At 40.6% G+C, this 16518-nt stretch overlaps 1 protein-coding gene across 1 annotated transcript in view; it reads left to right on the top strand.

The window, feature by feature from the left end:
- The window catches only part of adcy9 (adenylate cyclase 9), a 33425-nt gene that overhangs the window by 9441 nt on the left and 7466 nt on the right, over positions 1-16518 (top strand). Inside the window, exons 2-8 of the mRNA XM_063884135.1 lie at positions 10545-10744; positions 11385-11492; positions 11624-11898; positions 12472-12574; positions 13317-13534; positions 14581-14740; positions 16109-16251. Of these exons, the coding sequence (XP_063740205.1) occupies positions 10545-10744; positions 11385-11492; positions 11624-11898; positions 12472-12574; positions 13317-13534; positions 14581-14740; positions 16109-16251 (1207 nt within the window). The remainder of the gene's footprint in view (positions 1-10544; positions 10745-11384; positions 11493-11623; positions 11899-12471; positions 12575-13316; positions 13535-14580; positions 14741-16108; positions 16252-16518) is intronic.

Raw genomic sequence — 16518 nt, 5'->3', positions numbered from 1 at the left:
TTAGAGTATGTCAGTGCTTTTAGCCTGACCTTTCAGCGCTGCACACATAAACACACACTGCACTGAAGCTGACCTACAATTGCTAACGTAATGCTCCCCTGCAATATTATATTAGGTACATACTAATTCCATTATCATTAATGCTATTTGTGTGTGTTCCAGAGACAGACAGGATGGCGTAGATCTGACACTAAATCATAATAGAACAGCCAGTAGCCAAGGAAGCAGCACAGTATACAGCACAGTATGAGGACACCAGAGGTTCATCTCCTTTCTCCGTCTCCTCTTCCTCTATCGTGACAGTCCTGCAATAACACTTTGTGTCACCTTCTGCACCTCTCTCTCTTAGAGGATCTGTCAAATACGAAGTCTGTCTCCCACGTTTCTGCTAATCAGCTTTCTTTTATTCATTCAGCCCTCATATTTCACAAGAAGTTTGTCATTCCTATTTCTCAAGAATGTGTGTGTGTGTGTGTGTGTGTGTGTGTGTGTGTGTGTGTGTGTGTGTGTGTGTGTGTGTGTGTGTGTGTGTGTGTGTGTGTGTGTGTGTGTGTGTGTGTGTGTGTGTGTGTGTGTGTGTGTGTGTGTGTGTGTGTGTGTGTGTGTGTGTGTGTGTGTGTGTGTGTGTGTGTGGAGATAAGCATACCCAACCCTGTCCTAGCCTGATTAAATGTGAAGACTAGCTACACACGCACATGCACACACTTAATCCATAACTAGTCTTTCCAGGTAGTTTGCTCTCCATGTGATACATATTCTATTTATAGAAGTGTTTATTTATTGTAATTAACTGATTAAGTAATCCCGAACCGATGGCTCACCTGCTTGAAATGTCTTTTATTTTTGACTGGTCTGTCCAGTTTCAGCATGTGTGTGTATGTTTTTGTGTGAAAGAGACAGAGGTTTGCACATGCTTATGTTTGTGAGTCATTCTATGAAGAATTACATAACTATGTTGTGTATTGCTTAGAAAACCATGTAGTCAATTACTGGATTATGACTTGTTACAGGTGGATGAACTTGCTAACCTGAAGCATTTGCTGTTTAATAACAGAGAAGGTGACTTGCATTTTCTTTATATGACTTTTCTTCTTCATTTTCTTTGCATAATCATCCAAGTTCTATGAAAACTGCTCCAATGTAATACAGGCCTTTATGACAATAGACTTTAATTTGTTGTGTGCAGTACAGTACATGATATGCATTTTTTTCAGCTGGTTTTGAGAAATACCTTGCTTCTCATGATTGATACCAATAATTTCACATTCATTTTTGCATGCAAAATAATCTCATAGCCTGTAGTCTATGCACACCTGAGGATGAAAAAAGCTGATGATTTATTACTCCTTAGCTCTTATCTAATCATATCCAAGTGACATCATTTTTATTAAAACAATAATATCAAAATCAGTAGTTCTGTCTCTTCAAATGTTCATTTATCTTTTCAGTAAAGTACATGACTCAAATATTACTAATGTTTTGTCCTCTTCTGAAAATGTGGACAGAAGCAATAGCATGTTAGGCTCTCACCGGGATGCACACATGTTCTTTATTATCGTTTATTATAGTGGAGTGTTCCCTCATTATTTTATTCTGGGAAAGTGTTTCCCTTGCCTTATCAGTCACATTGCTGGTTGGATAACAATGTTTAATCCTGACAATTCACTTCCTGGGGAACGAGGCCGTTCTGACACGCCTGTCATACCGTTACTAATTGACCAGCTCATACAGAATGCATGAGTGTCAGAATAGCAGGGGTGTAAAATCATATTAGCTTGTGTGTCTATAGGTCAGGACTGGGTCATGGCGTTCTGTAAACTGAATTTTCCGGGGTCACATTAATATCTCCCCTTCACCTGCTAGTTATTCTGTATTTTGTGTGCAAGTGTGTACTATGACAACTGTTTAAAATTCCACTTTTGCAACAGCTGTATGCAGCAGTGTGGCAGCAGCAGCTGTGTGTTTGTGCTGCCCTGTGTGAATGTGAGTGTGTGTATGCGCCATCTCAAGTATGCTGGAGTGCTGCTGTGCTAAACGGCTGTTCTGAATAATAGATAGAGAGTGCATCCTCCAGCCTGTTAAAATATCCATGAGCTTCCTTTGCGCTGGTTATATAGCTAAATAGGTAATAAGAGAGAGATAGAGAGTTAATAGCCAATGAGGAGGAGAGTTATCAGCTAGGCAAGGTGCACTACACAAAGGTGTGCCCTCTTTCCCGTTACCTGCCTACTTCAGTCAATAATTTCCCAGCATGCCCTTTGGTCTCAATGAAGCAACATGATTTTTTTTTCTTTCAGGAATGAGTGGTGCAGAAATTACAAAATGTATACCCAGACCCGGACGTGCTAAACAATTATTGTAGCACGTCCGGGTTTCCTCATATTGAAGTTAATGTTTTATTAATGTTAAATGCCTCAAATGAGGTGTAGCGTTTATACAAACTTATGAATATTGTTCTAAGACAAAACATACTTAAGTGAATACCCCTTTGATGTCTAACGCTGTTACTTGTTTCTAAAAAAAGGCAGTTATTAGGATTGGCTAAATAAGACTACTAAAGGGCATCATGCACAACACAAGCCCACCTTTAGCTTAGTGGTGGTGTTGACAAAGTTATGAAACCATGATGTAGTTTGTTTTAAGGTGATCTATTATGCAAAATCCACCTTTTCATGCCTTTTTATACATAAATATGTGTCCCCTTTGTGTTAAGGGATCGGAAAGTTTCAGGAGAAAAGATTCTCTCTCTTTTTGTCCTGATCCATTTATATAAAAACCTGTCTGAAAATGAGCTGATCAGATTTGGCCACTTTGTGATATTTTTTTTGGTTATACATCTATTAGCCAATAACCAACCAAGGTAACACCTTATCACCTGAATCTCCTTCTAAAGCACCATTCGGTTTTTTAAACCAGCAGCAGCTCAGCATCCTGTAGAGCTTTTACTTCTGTGGCACTACAAAAGTACGTCATCACTTCAGTCTATTTCAAGGTGGACATGTTAGTTTCTCAAATGAAGGATTGAACGCCTAACTTACAGGAGAGCAATATGTTTGTGATTTCATTGCATGCTGATCATTTGAGGCTGTTTGGATTTCTCCTTGAGTAAGTGTTGAATCTTTAACCAATGAAGTAAAAGAAGCATACTACTATAAACAGCATGTAAAGCGCTGTTCCCTGGTGGTCTGTGGAAAGAGAGAGTTGTGTGACATTAGCGGGAAGAACATAAGAGAGAGGGAGAGAAGAAGGAGCATGTTTTCTGGTCATGACCCTTTCCCAAGGATTTCCCACAGTCTAGTTGAGGGCAGCGGGGGAGGTATGTGTGTGCGTTTGTGAGCGGATCGAAAAACCCATGGGGTACAGCAGACTGAATCACGCCATGCAACAACTGCAGGACTCTAATGAGGCAATACATTTAAATGTGCCCCCTTCAGAAATATATTACATGAAGAGAAAACTGTGATAAGTATAATAAACCCTCTACATGTGTGCATTTCAATACCATGCACTGTTAATTTACCAGCGTGCTGAGAGTGAACAGGTTGGTGTGTGCACATGCATTAAACAAATTGACGTGTCAGTTGTCATCGGCGTACCCTATGCAGAGAACCAAGGCTAGCTGTTTCTTGCTCAAGGACTGTCCTCTGCCACTGAGCGACAACCGAGAGAAAGCTCAGAGGCTCTGTGAAGTCAGAAACTGAAATGCCTTCAAACAGCTGTGTGTGTGTGTGTGTGTGTGTGGTGTGTGTGCGTTTCTCAGTGACACATTGACAGTCGGAGTGCATCACTGTTCCTGTCAACCTGCTGCACTGCATGACACACACACACACACACACAGACACACACACACATTGAAGGAAGAGCCATATTCAAACAAGATTTGAAATATGGTTGTACCGGTATGAGATATTGATGGAACGATAACCATTTCGTCATTATTATCCTTGGTTACCCTAACCCTTAAATTAATGAGCGCATAATTATTAAAAAACAGGAAAAATGGCATGTCTGTAAAACATTTTAGATAACTAAAGCATGTCAGTTTACATGTTAACTCCTAAAGGTAAAATAACACAAGCTGTGAGCTAGTCGTTTGACTATCGACAAGTGACATGTTCTGTAGGTTCTCCTGTTGGTACCTTTAACTAACCTACATACATACGCTCACTTCTCAAATCTCCATTTTTTGACACGCCTAATAAGAAAATTAAGATGGTAATGAATAATCAATATTCAACTTGAATACAGCTGTAGACAACAATATTGGTATAGTGCGATAACATTATACTGTTGTTAGGGGACCCACAATGGTTTTCGTATCTTTCGGATTTAGTTAACTTTTGAATTGTGCTTATTCATTAGTTTTTTTTTGTCAGTGTTCCAATTCTTGACATGTTGTGTGTTCTTTTTCGAACAACATGACAAGTATTGGAACAATGTATGGGCCATTACTTAATTCTGTAACTGGTATTGATTCTCATTGCATTCAGATCCTCCTTTAACACTGGTTCCATTTAGGGCAAGTTCTAGATAGCTCACTCTACCAAAGGGATGATGTGACAAAGGTCTTCTCCTAGTGTTATTCTCATCTTATGTATAAAGTGTTATTAAATCCCTTTAGTATACATTTGAGAAAAAAAGGGAGTTAAAAGAAAAAAATAAATAAGGAGGGATTGAGCAAGGAACTCCCTAGACTTAAATGATGGCACAGAAGAGGCAAGGGAGGAGGGATGGATGGATGGGAGCATTTTTTAAGGAGGATCGTGTGAGAGCCTCATCGTTCGCCTCCATCAGCGTGTCCAAATATGGAGGCATCTGCTATTGCACGAGGCCTGTTCTCAAGACCCGCCACTGACCAGGGAGAAAACTGGAGGGTAGAGGAGGGTGGGGGGGGGGGGCAGTGGGAGTAGGTTAAAGTAAAAAGGAGATGGCTAAAGTGTGAAAGCACATGACAGCAGAAACAAGACAGAGTAGCTAGAGATAAAGACGTGAAATGTAAGCTTTGGCAAGACAAAGAGAAAGAGTTTAAGGCCAAGGTTAGAGAGGAATATATATCTAGTAGAAGTTGGAAAGTTGAAAGGCTAAGTTTGTGAAAAGAGAAAACAAGTTGAAGTCTATTTTAAGGCCACAGTTGTTTATTTTCTGGCTGTTCCAAGAAGCAGGATGAAAGTGAAGAACGAAAGAAAAAGCTCACAGAGCGGAGGGGACGTTTAGCCACTGTCTGCTCCTATTATGTCTTTTCTGCCTTAGTTTTGACTTAAGTTGCATTGATGCTTCATTTTTTCAGAAAATGTTCACAGTGTGTGGGACCAGAGGGGAGTCGGCGACCTTTATGTCACTAGGGAGGGTTTTGATCATGGGCTTGGAAGCCGCCGTAAGGTCAAAGGTCATTTCTCAGTAAATACAGAGTCGGAAACTGGGACAGCCTGGTGGGATTTCTCTGAAATGTCAAGCTCTAGTCCAAGACGTTCACCCAGACTGTGTGTGTGTGTGTGTGTGTGTGTGTGTGTGTGTGTGTGTGTGTGTGTGTGTGTGTGTGTGTGTGTGTGTGTGTGTGTGTGTGTGTGTGTGTGTGTGTGTGTGTGTGTGTGTGTGTGTGTGTGTGTGTGTGTGTGTGTGTGTGTGTGTTACATTTTTGGTGTCAATTCTTCTGTTAGTTTGCACACAAGCCTTTAAGAGCAATTGGTATGTGTGTGTTAAACATAGCATTGTTAAAGGGTGTGTTTGTGTTTGTGTGCACACAGCTGTGCAATCATTCAACAGAACTTAAGTGCAACTGAACAGCAATTTTGATTAAAGCAATTATGCATTGTAGGCCTGTAACAGATTTTTATAATTAAATAACAGTATTTATTTCCCTATTGACCAAACCCTAAATATTCACTATTTTTCTGAAAAATCATCCTAAACCAAATAAAAATGCTTTCTACATTTATGTGATATATAGAAAAGTAGCATATTTTGCTTAAAAAAAGTGTTTACATGTCTGAAGTATTTTATTATTTTAATTTGCAAGGAACATTTCCCGTCAATCCATGAACTTCCCTGATCTTTAAGAACAAGTGCAAAGTGTTTGCATCAGGGAGGTGTAAGTGACTTTGGGAGTGTGTTCATAGGAGAGTCATTTTTGAATGTGTGTGTCTATGGTGTGTACGGTCTTCGGGTGTACATGTGGAATGTGACAACTCGGCTACGCTTCCTCTCCATTGATCCTTCTGTTCATTCATTCATTCAGTCTTTATATTTGGTCTCATGGAAGTGACTGTGTGTGTGTGTGTGTGTGTGTGTGTGTGTGTGTGTGTGTGTGTGTGTGTGTGTGTGTGTGTGTGTGTGTGTGTGTGTGTGTGTGTGTGTGTGTGTGTGTGTGTGTGTGTGTGTGTGTGTGTGTGTGTGTGTGTGTGTGTGTGTGTGTGTGTGTGTGTGTGTTTGGTTATTTTGAATGAGGTTATGTTGGGTGCAGGAGATCATACTGCAGTGCACTACCTAGTATGAGTCATACTCACAGGATAGGGTGTGTGTGGGTGTGTGTGGGTGTTTTCGTAAGGATATATCACCATCCAATATGTTTCACACCGGCAGATGCTGCATATTTCCTGAAAATGGTGTCTTAATAATAAAGGGCCGCTTTACATGGATGGTGTCTTTACATAGCTACACATGTGAAGAATCCATCAAAACCAAAATCTATATTTATTAACACATTAGGTAGTGTGTACTTCAGAGTTTAGACAGACTTAATTTTATCTAAATCTCAATATGGACTAGTGCAATTGCAGCAAAAGCAATATTTATAAAAGGCAAAATATTTAAAGTGCAGGGTGATGCAGAGAAGTCCCAGCCTACAATTAGTATTCTACAAACTTAATTAAAACATATTTTGTTATTTACAGATCCTCTTATTAAAAAAAACCACAACGATAGTTTAATATATTTTTCATAATTATGAGAAACAAAACCAAACCATAATTCCCTCTTACATGGCTAATCATATCGCAATTGCAATCAGTCAAAATGTTCCAAATAATGCAGCCCTAATGAAAATCACTGGAGATGGCTTACTTTAGAAAATGTTAAGGAAAGCGTGGTTAACCCATTACGATGAAGAGTCCTCACTGTGTTGTATGTTGCCACACTTAGTTTAAGCTGTGTCGAGCCCCCACGTCCGCAGTGTGTCACTGTATGGGTCTCTTTGTGTGTGTGTGTGTGTTTGCCTGTATTTATCGTAGTTGTTGTAGTAGGAAACCATCCTCAGCTGAACTCTCTGTGCTCAAGCTGGTCTAAAAAATCAATAAAAACCATTGAGCTGCATCGAGACTTTTCAGACTGCTGGTGTCAGTTTCCATCCTAGAGTGCTGCCTTTACAGACACAAGGGAAGATCTACACACACCTGCAGAGAGACATAATGAGTTTCATTCGATTTGGCTGCACGCACTCAGTAGTAAAGGATAAGCTCTGTTAGTGTATGCCGTAAAGCTTTGATGACAGACAGATAGTAGACACTCAGAAAACCATTATTAAAAAAAAACATTTTTTCATTGTCTGTTATGTCAAGCCTTAAAATGTTCCCTTACACTTCAAGGCCCTGTTTCAGAGCAAGCTGTTGATAAAGTTAGAAAGCTGAAATGGAAGTAGACAAGGAATGTTGGTTATGCGAGGCATGCTAAACTCAGTGACCTTCAAAGTACTCTTGGCCTCTTCCTCCCCCTCAACATCTCTTTGCGGTTTGCTGATCTGCTTTCGCTATCTGCTCTGTGTCTAACTGGTCAGTATTTCACCTCTCATACGTAATACAGACAGAAGGAACATCAATTATGTGACTGTTGTCATTGCCTGACTTTTTATTGAAAACCATCTTAATTGAAGACATACCAGTAAATCATTGGAGGTTTTTTTTATCCATTTTCTTACAGGGTACACAGCTCTTGCTTTCGAGCTAATAGATAGTAAGGACCAGCAGTGAACCTTTGCGTGACAGTGTGTGTATGTGTGCGTGCATGTGTGTGAGTGGGTCGAGATCTCAAAAATGGCCTTTGTCACCCGCTTGGCAGAGGACTCTAGCCCTAAGTTAGGGCTGTTGTTGGCCTAGAGGCTCAGAGCGTCTGCCAAGTGGACGTGGTCCCAGGGTACGGAACAAGAGACACTGTGCTTTCAGACTCCAAGATAAGTTCCTTGTTAGTTACGCATTCATAACTAATTGTATTAATGCAGACAGGGAAGCAGAGCACAAAGCTGCAGTAAACTCAGCCATGCCATTTGTTTTCAGACCACTGTGTCTTTTTATATTTGCATGTCACAGCAGATTAACTTTCGTACATGAACAGTGATTCAACAAATCAGAAGGGCCGCAACTGTCGATTTTTTTCACAACCTTTATTTTAATCCTTTATTCTATAAAAAATAGCAGAAAATATGTATTTTTGTGTCTTTTCATGTTTTGTTTGTCAATCCAAAACTATATGAATATCCAGTTAATATGACAAAGAACAGAAAACCAGGAAATCTCCATATTTGAGAGTCTAAAGACAAAAAATGACTTTAACCATTTATCTTTTAATAGATGATTCAATTCATTTGACTTTATACGGGGATGTTCTTATTCTTTCATTAATTCCTAAATTCACTATTATGAAACCAAGTAGGAGAAGTAGTAGAAACAACATGGCTGCAGATGCAAAATGCCCTTAGGTTTAGGAGGGTTATCAAAGGAGATGGTGAGATATAAAACTGTAAATACATCGTGTGTGTGTGTGTGTGTGTGTGTGTGTGTGTGTGTGTGTGTGTGTGTGTGTGTGTGTGTGTGTGTGTGTGTGTGTGTGTGTGTGTGTGTGTGTGTGTGTGTGTGTGTGTGTGTGTGTGTGTGTGTGTGTGTGTGTGTGTGTGTGTGTGTGTGTGTGTGTGTGTGTGTGTGTGTGTGTGTGTGTGTGTGTGTGTGTGTGTGTGTGTGTGTGTGTGTGTGTGTGTGTGTGTGTGTGTGTGTGTGTGTGTGTGTGTGTGTGTCAGATTCACCCAAAATGTTGCAAATATTCTGTAGTACACAAACGGACTAATGAACACACCCCCTCAGCATCAGACTGACGCACATGCTTTCACATATGGGTCGGATGCTCATCAGTCACACTTACACAGGTTGACACATCATCGCACATCTCTCCTCTTTTCTGGTGAAAAAGAAACATTTGGTTAACAAGACGTATATTCGTATATTCAGAGCTAGAGGATCTTTCTCAAGGGGAAACCAACTCAAAGTTAACATTAGTGTGTCAGTGAGGGGCAGCAATTCATTAAAATCATAGAAAGAATTGTGCTTATTTTATGTTTCCTTTTGTATATTCATATATATTTTTAATATATGTTTTTACAGGCACCCATAAAATTAAAGGAATACAAAACGCATTCTACACAGTGAGGTCTTCAGCGACAACTTTCTTATAAAGAGATGAACACATTCTACTAAGAGACTATACAAAATATTCACTTTGCAAAACAACTGAAAAAGCCAACATTTTAGAAATATTTAGAAATGATATCAGAATCAGGTCAAAACTTCACTACAGTCATATTAAAATCTAAAACACATCTTAGTTTATCATGCAGTGTTTTGCCCTGGACGCTGTTATCTTGCATACTTTAAAGCTCACTGATGCGGGAATGGGCTGCCGTAAGGTTGCTACAAAAACACAGAAGGTGTGCTCTAGGAATATCTCATACCGACGGAGCAGGGGTGCCAAATGAGGGGTTCTTTTTCACGAGTAAATAGTGTACATAACAATGAAATGTAACACCAGCAACCAGTGGAAGGCAGGGAGCCCATAAAGTCTCCTGGAGCAGGTTCCTTTATGACCTACAGTCGCTCCTGCATTTGTCAGCCTGCTAACAAGGTTAGCACCTTTAGCTGTTTGAACAAAGAGGCGGGTTACCGTGTGTTTGGACAGGCTGATAGCGGCTGGCTATGGGCCACTAATGTAATCCACTGTTTGTATATTTCCTTGTTGGCCCTACACAAGTGTGAACATGGCCAGAGCATAGCTGGTGTAACACCCAGTATTGCATTACCACGTGTGTGTGTGTGTGTGTGTGTGTGTGTGTGTGTGAGCGTGTGCGTGTGTGTGCGCGCATTAACAGAGAGTGGCTGATAAGGCAAATATCTTCACAAAAATCCTGAACGCCTGTCAATCACAAGTGTTACTGTGAGATTTCCTTTCAGATTTAGTATCCTCAATATCTGACAGTCTCAATTACCAAATAAGCAAAGGCTAAATTTAGCATGATTAAAGCTATAACCAGCGGGTTATATGTGTTTGTACTTTTGGATTAAACAATCAACTTTCATAATTTAAATCACTAATATCTTGTAGATTGACTCGCAGTAGACGGATGTGACATGCATTAATACACACATCAGAGGCTTTGTTGCCCACTGTTTGGAATCAACAAAATGCTCATTCATTTCTGGTGAATGTCAGAACATTTTGGGAATGGGCTCTCATTGAAACCAGGACAGCAGAGTTCTCAACAGAGATTTTTTATTTGTGCTTCCCCACAGGGCTGAAAACCTACCTGATCTCAGGAAGGAAGGTGGAGCTGGATGTGCAGTGTGGCTGTTCTCAGGTGGGACTGTCAGGCGGAGAGTTGGTTGGGGTGGGCCTGACCTCCTTTCCTCAGCCCTGCACACCGGACCTCATCCCCGGGGGAGCACAAGCTGCTGAGCCCCCGCTACGCAACCAACCTCTGGACAGGATCAGGGTAAGTCAGAAAAAATACATTTGTTGATGGTTAAACATAATGATGAATACATCCACTGATTATTCTTCAATGCTGGTTTATAAGAATAAGTATGACCATGCATTAATTTCACCATAGCTATAACAGTAAGTTATGTTATCTTTTTTCTTCTTTTTCCTGTTTGAAAATGTTGCGTGACTCCTATATGTGACACACACATCCCAGTATTTTGATTAAATAGTAGAAATAAATGATATGATATGACTTATTAAAATTAATCTGGAGCTGGATTTGGGGTTATGTTTATTAAAATAATTGTTTACAAAATTGGTATTCCTGTTTTAATTAATTGTAACCTAAAATGGGGCAACAGTCACAAAGAACAACTGAGATAAATACAGATATTCTGATTGTTTGATAGATTATAAATAATATATAAATAATATTTTGATATATTTAGGCTTTTCCGCCGCGTGCAATCTTTGTAAAGGTAGTTTTGATGTATCCCCCACCCCTCATTTTGAGTGAAAGAGTGAATGAGCTGTCGGCATTTTGCTTACATTTAATCACTCCTGTAAAAGTGTTGTTATATTTTTCTCTGCCTCTGTGAGAAATGTATTTATTTGTCAACCTCTCTCCCCACTGTCCTTTGTCTATCCAGCCTCCCTGTGTGTCCCGCAGTGTGGCGTTGTCTCCGGGGGCAGAACAGTGTGAAGATGTGGCTGTGTTGAACGGCTGCCAGGAGGACCACAAGACCAGCAGTGCCAAGGTATAATGCACGCACGCACATGAACAGTGACAGCACCAGTGATTTGTCTAGCATCATTTTTTTTGCATTTTTCACTATTTAAATTGTGTCCTTCTCTTTCCTGTCTACCTTCCCTTCTCCTCCTGATCCAGTTCACCCAAGGTCAGAGCCCACGTGCAGCCAATGGTCTCCTGAGTCCCCCACTGGAGGACCCAGTGCGAGCCAGCCAGAGCTCCCTGTGCGACATGCTCCAGGAGAAAGAGAAGAAGACGAGCACCAGCACAGGGACCGGCACCAGTCTAGGCATGGCGGGCGGTGCGGGGGCAGCGGGCACGGGAATGGATCACTCCGCTCTGATTCAGTTGCGGGCAAAGAACTTCAGAGAAAAGAGCGACGTCCACTTTGTGGATGTTATCAGGGAGGACAGGTGAGCTAAGAGGTCGAAGGCAGAATTTATGAACTGAGTGCATCACTCAAAGGTGTCTGATTTTCAATGTTTAGGGTGGACGGGGTCCATTAAGTCATGAATTTTAGAATCTAATATTCATATTTGTGAACTTTCTAATGTATTAAATAAATGATAAACCTCTATGTATACACTTTCGAAGTGTCACTGACAAACACATAGCATAAGACAGATACAAACATCTATTATGTCATCTGAATGTGTCAAAAAACACATGAACACAGACAATTTTTGCAAGCCCACTCAAAAATGCTTCAGCTCTCTTTAATGAGGAATACAAATATATTTGCCACACTTGTTGGCCTATTATATTTACTCTACATTCAGAGGACATAGAATAGACTGCATTCAAGTACAATTGCTGCCAGATCAAATTGTACCAGTGGTAAGTATAATTAACAGTTTGCAAAATCCCTTCTGCATAAAGGTAACATCTACTCAAAATAGAGTAGATGTCAGGGTACAATGGCACATTTTGTAAGTGAAGGTTGAATATATTCCCAATATTCATGTATGTTTATTTGTGGTTCACAGTCTGATGAAGGACTACTTCTTCAAGCCACCCATCAATAAGATCAGCCTCAATTTTCTAGAAAGACCTCTGGAGAAAGCCTATCGCAGCAGCTACAAGGAGGAGGTAGTCACACACACACACACACACACACACACACACACACTCACACTCACACTCACACTCACACTCACACTCACACTCACACTCACACTCACACTCACACTCACACTCACACTCACACACCAGGACCTTTCCAATTTGCCTGCATTGACCTCATAGCCTTGCAGCCCCCTGCTGTTACACCGGTGTTACTACAGAGCTCAAAACAGCTGTGAATGGATACTCATGATATTAAGCCTACATTTGCATTAGTTTAAACATTTGAGTTTATAGTGTTTTTTTCACTTTTTTATTTGCATTTTGCCTTAATGTGAATGTGTTTGTTTTTTACTTCAAGCTAATTGTTTGAGGCACATTGCCTGACGGTACAGAAACGGCAGGATAAAAGATGTTAAAAAAATGTGTACCCGCTGATAATAACCACCTTTCACTAAGTTGTTCTTTACTATGATAACAATATAACTACACATAACTGCTAACATCTCGTCTATCTGTTTATCTTTTACTCTTTCAAAGCAGAACACTACTGCACAATAAAAAAAAACTGAACATTTAATGTGAATACATCAGACGTTCGTGTATTCAAATGGGAACTGGTGTTTAAATGCAGCTGTTTTATCTTAGTTAGACTCTCAAATGATGGTAAAACACCTGTGGATATGCAGTGTATAAGGTGCAGGCATGATTTGTCAGAACGCTGAGCCCCTGCTTCTCCTCAGTTTCACTTCGCTTCCTTCTCCTCCAGGTGAAGAACCAGGCTCAAGTGCAGACATTTGCGAGCTCCACCTTCAGCTCCTTCCTGGATGTTCTCCTCAGCTGTTTTTTCTTTTTGGCTCTGACTCTGGCCTGCTTCCTTCCTCCTCTGGTGAGCCCTGCCAGTGTGGGCCCCCCGGCCCCTGCTGCCCTGGCCGTGGCCCCCCTGGCTGGCCTGTTAGAGCTGGCCTCCCTGGTGCTGTCCATACGGTAAGGGAGGCTCTAAGTGGGCGTGCTTTCCGTGTGGGAGTTGAGAAGTTTGTTAAAACAGACAGTTTGTCAAGAAAGACAATTAAAACATCTGTATATAAGACATTACACATACAGCTTTGTTGATTTTCGCAAAACAAAATCAAAATAACTTATATTGATAATGTTTTCCTGGCTTGATTGAAAAGTGGTTAAAATGCCATTCAGGTTTATGTTGTTGTCAGTGCTGTGTCATTATGGCCCAGATATATCTATGTGTTTGTTTCCAAATTAACAGCTGTAGTACTAGATTTAATTAAAAGCCTGTATCTCTTGGGTCTCAGTGACAGTTTTGAAAAAAACTAATGGACCAAAACTAAATTATTTTATATGTTGGTCTGCTCCCGCACTACAATGTATAAACCTGTATTGATTTATTCATGTGCAGATTCATGTAGAAAAGACAAGTATTGGCTCAAAAATGTGCAAAACTGATGCTGTTAAAAATGACGTGTTTATGTGGTGGTGTTTTATCTATTTGAATATATCTTACTGGGGAAAGCTTGAAAATATATTCATTTCCACTTCAAACAAAAAAAAAATGGTGTCAAACCTTTATCCTCTAGCTCGAGCATAGATTTTTTTTAAATAAGGGATGCTTATTCTACCAATTACTCCAATAACTGGAATCAGGTATAAGTGACACTGGGTCCGATTTCAATTGCATAATTTCATTTAATTACATGTGAGCTTAATACGAAAATAATCAGCGGCAAGCTGGTACACTGCATAGCTGAGTACCAACAACCATGTCATGCTTGCTACGAGAACACGTTCTACTATGTTATGTTAAAATTAAATTCAGGCCTTTAGTTGCCGTACACATACAATACTTAACTTTTGATTGCTTTTAATTTAGGTTCCTTTTAGTGTAAGCTGATATTCCATTGGAGTTGTGCTGCTGGAAACTCATCCTCTCTCCTCTCCTCTCCTCTCCTCTCCTCTCCTCTCCTCTCCTCTCCTCTCCTCTCCTCTCCTCTCCTCTCCTCTCCTCTCCTCTCCTGCAGTATGGCCTTCTATCTGGAGGAGGTGATGAACTGTACCCGCTCGCTGCTCCTGGTGGTCTCTGGATGGGTCCCCCGTCATGTGATTGGGGCTGTGTTGGTCTCCCTACCTGCCATCTCTGTCTTGTCCCACCTCAGCTCCAGTGTCCACTTGCCACTCCAGGTAAAAATGTCTGTTGGTGGTTGGTAGGATAAGAACCGGAAAGGTCCTTGTGTCTGAAAGAGTCAAAAGAAGGATCCTGTATATCCGTCCCATGATTCTGATTCAAATGTAATGGGTTCTTCCTTGGCCCAAGCTTGACCTTGTCTATCAGCTTTCATGAACATCTGGCAAGCAGTTATACAGAGAAACAGAACTAACTAAGCCGTAAACGGACTACTGTTAATTCCGGTGAAGGTACTAATAGAGATTTCCAAGCTACAATGGTTTGCCCTCACTGATATTTTTAAGCCAAAGTAAGCAGAGAGGCGTCCGGGGGATTGAGACCTTGCCCACGGTTGTCTGAAGCCAGAGATCCCTGGAGACCCATAGAGCCGTAAACTGGCATCAGCCCTGATAGGAACTGTGAAAGGAAAACAGCTTGAAGGCTTCAGGAGGCTTCGCCTGTGGACCTTGGCAGCAGAAATGTTGAGATTTCTCCTTCTCCGAGTCCTGCATGTGAGAAGATTGAGAGCAGCCATACTTGTGCTGTTTTGAGTAAAGGTCATACCCAGCACTTCTACAAGTTTTATCCTCTCGTTCCAGCTTTGTGCCAGCGGCTGCACACAAGATATCTTGTTTTTTAGGGATTTTCCAAACCCCATTTCTATCCATTTCTCTCCCTCACTCTGCTCTGCCTTTCCCCCCCACTCTCTCCAACTCTTCGGGGCATGGAGATCAAAGTGGTAGCCTCAGGGAGGGGTGTTAATTAGACAGTCTGAGTTAACTGCCTTTGAAGATAGAAGACCCAATAACAAAATCACGGGAGAAAGGGAGGACATGTGAAGGATTGAGAGTAAAACGATATATTCCAGTCAAAATAATTATTGACAACCTTTGAATGTCACCATAGTATTGCTTGCTGTCTCCTTGTGTGTTTGCTTGAATAGACCAATGTGCTTTATACTGGATATCTAAGTGCCAGCACTAATTTCCAACTTACGTTAACATCAAATACATCATAGAAATTAGGTGCTTCCTCCAAAGCACCTTAAAATATATTTTATTGCATTTTATGCATGAAGATGTACATTTATAATTGTAGTTAAGTTATGTGCAGAGAAAAGACATAAGCAAGGTTATTGTTATTGTATTTGCAATGCAGTGTACACTAATATAAAAACGAGCTGCCAAAGAACTAATATCTTTAAACACAAGAATTTCCTTTTCTTCTTTATTAAGGTCTAAAAGTAATAGTGACTAATACAAATAAGAGTGGAAAACCCTTCATATATTTATTTTTAGCTCAGCCTCACAAACTGAGCTGTATTGGGTTTGCTCTGTTTTGTTTTTCACTGTCGTTGTTAAGCACCTCTCACCTCTTTCCTCCAGGTGACCATGTTCTTGTGCTGCGCCACCATCCTGGCCATCATCCAGTACTGTAACTTCTGTCAGCTCAGTTTCTGGATGCGCTCCGTCCTGGCCACGGCGACCGGGGTTGCACTGCTGCTGCTGCTGTACAGCCCTTTACACAGGTACCGGGGAGCACTTGTTATTTGCTAACATACAAAAATAACATGCAAATATTATGTACACATAAGTTGACAGAAACACATTTAGCATAAACCGACGTAGTTATTAGGGTCACTGGAAAAAATGTATTCATGTTAGTAGCGAGATAATTATACCTATATTTGGAAAGAAATTGATTTAAAAAAAGAAATGTTCCTAAAGAAGAAGCTTCTGATGGACAGTAATTCTAGTAATTGAAGAGAAATCACACAAAATAAAAATGTTGTGCA

Source organism: Eleginops maclovinus, chromosome 5 (genome assembly GCF_036324505.1).
Source record: "Eleginops maclovinus isolate JMC-PN-2008 ecotype Puerto Natales chromosome 5, JC_Emac_rtc_rv5, whole genome shotgun sequence".
NCBI lineage: Eukaryota > Metazoa > Chordata > Actinopteri > Perciformes > Eleginopidae > Eleginops > Eleginops maclovinus.
The sequence above is the reverse complement of the archived record's forward strand: the minus strand, read 5'-3'. Positions and strand labels throughout refer to the sequence as shown.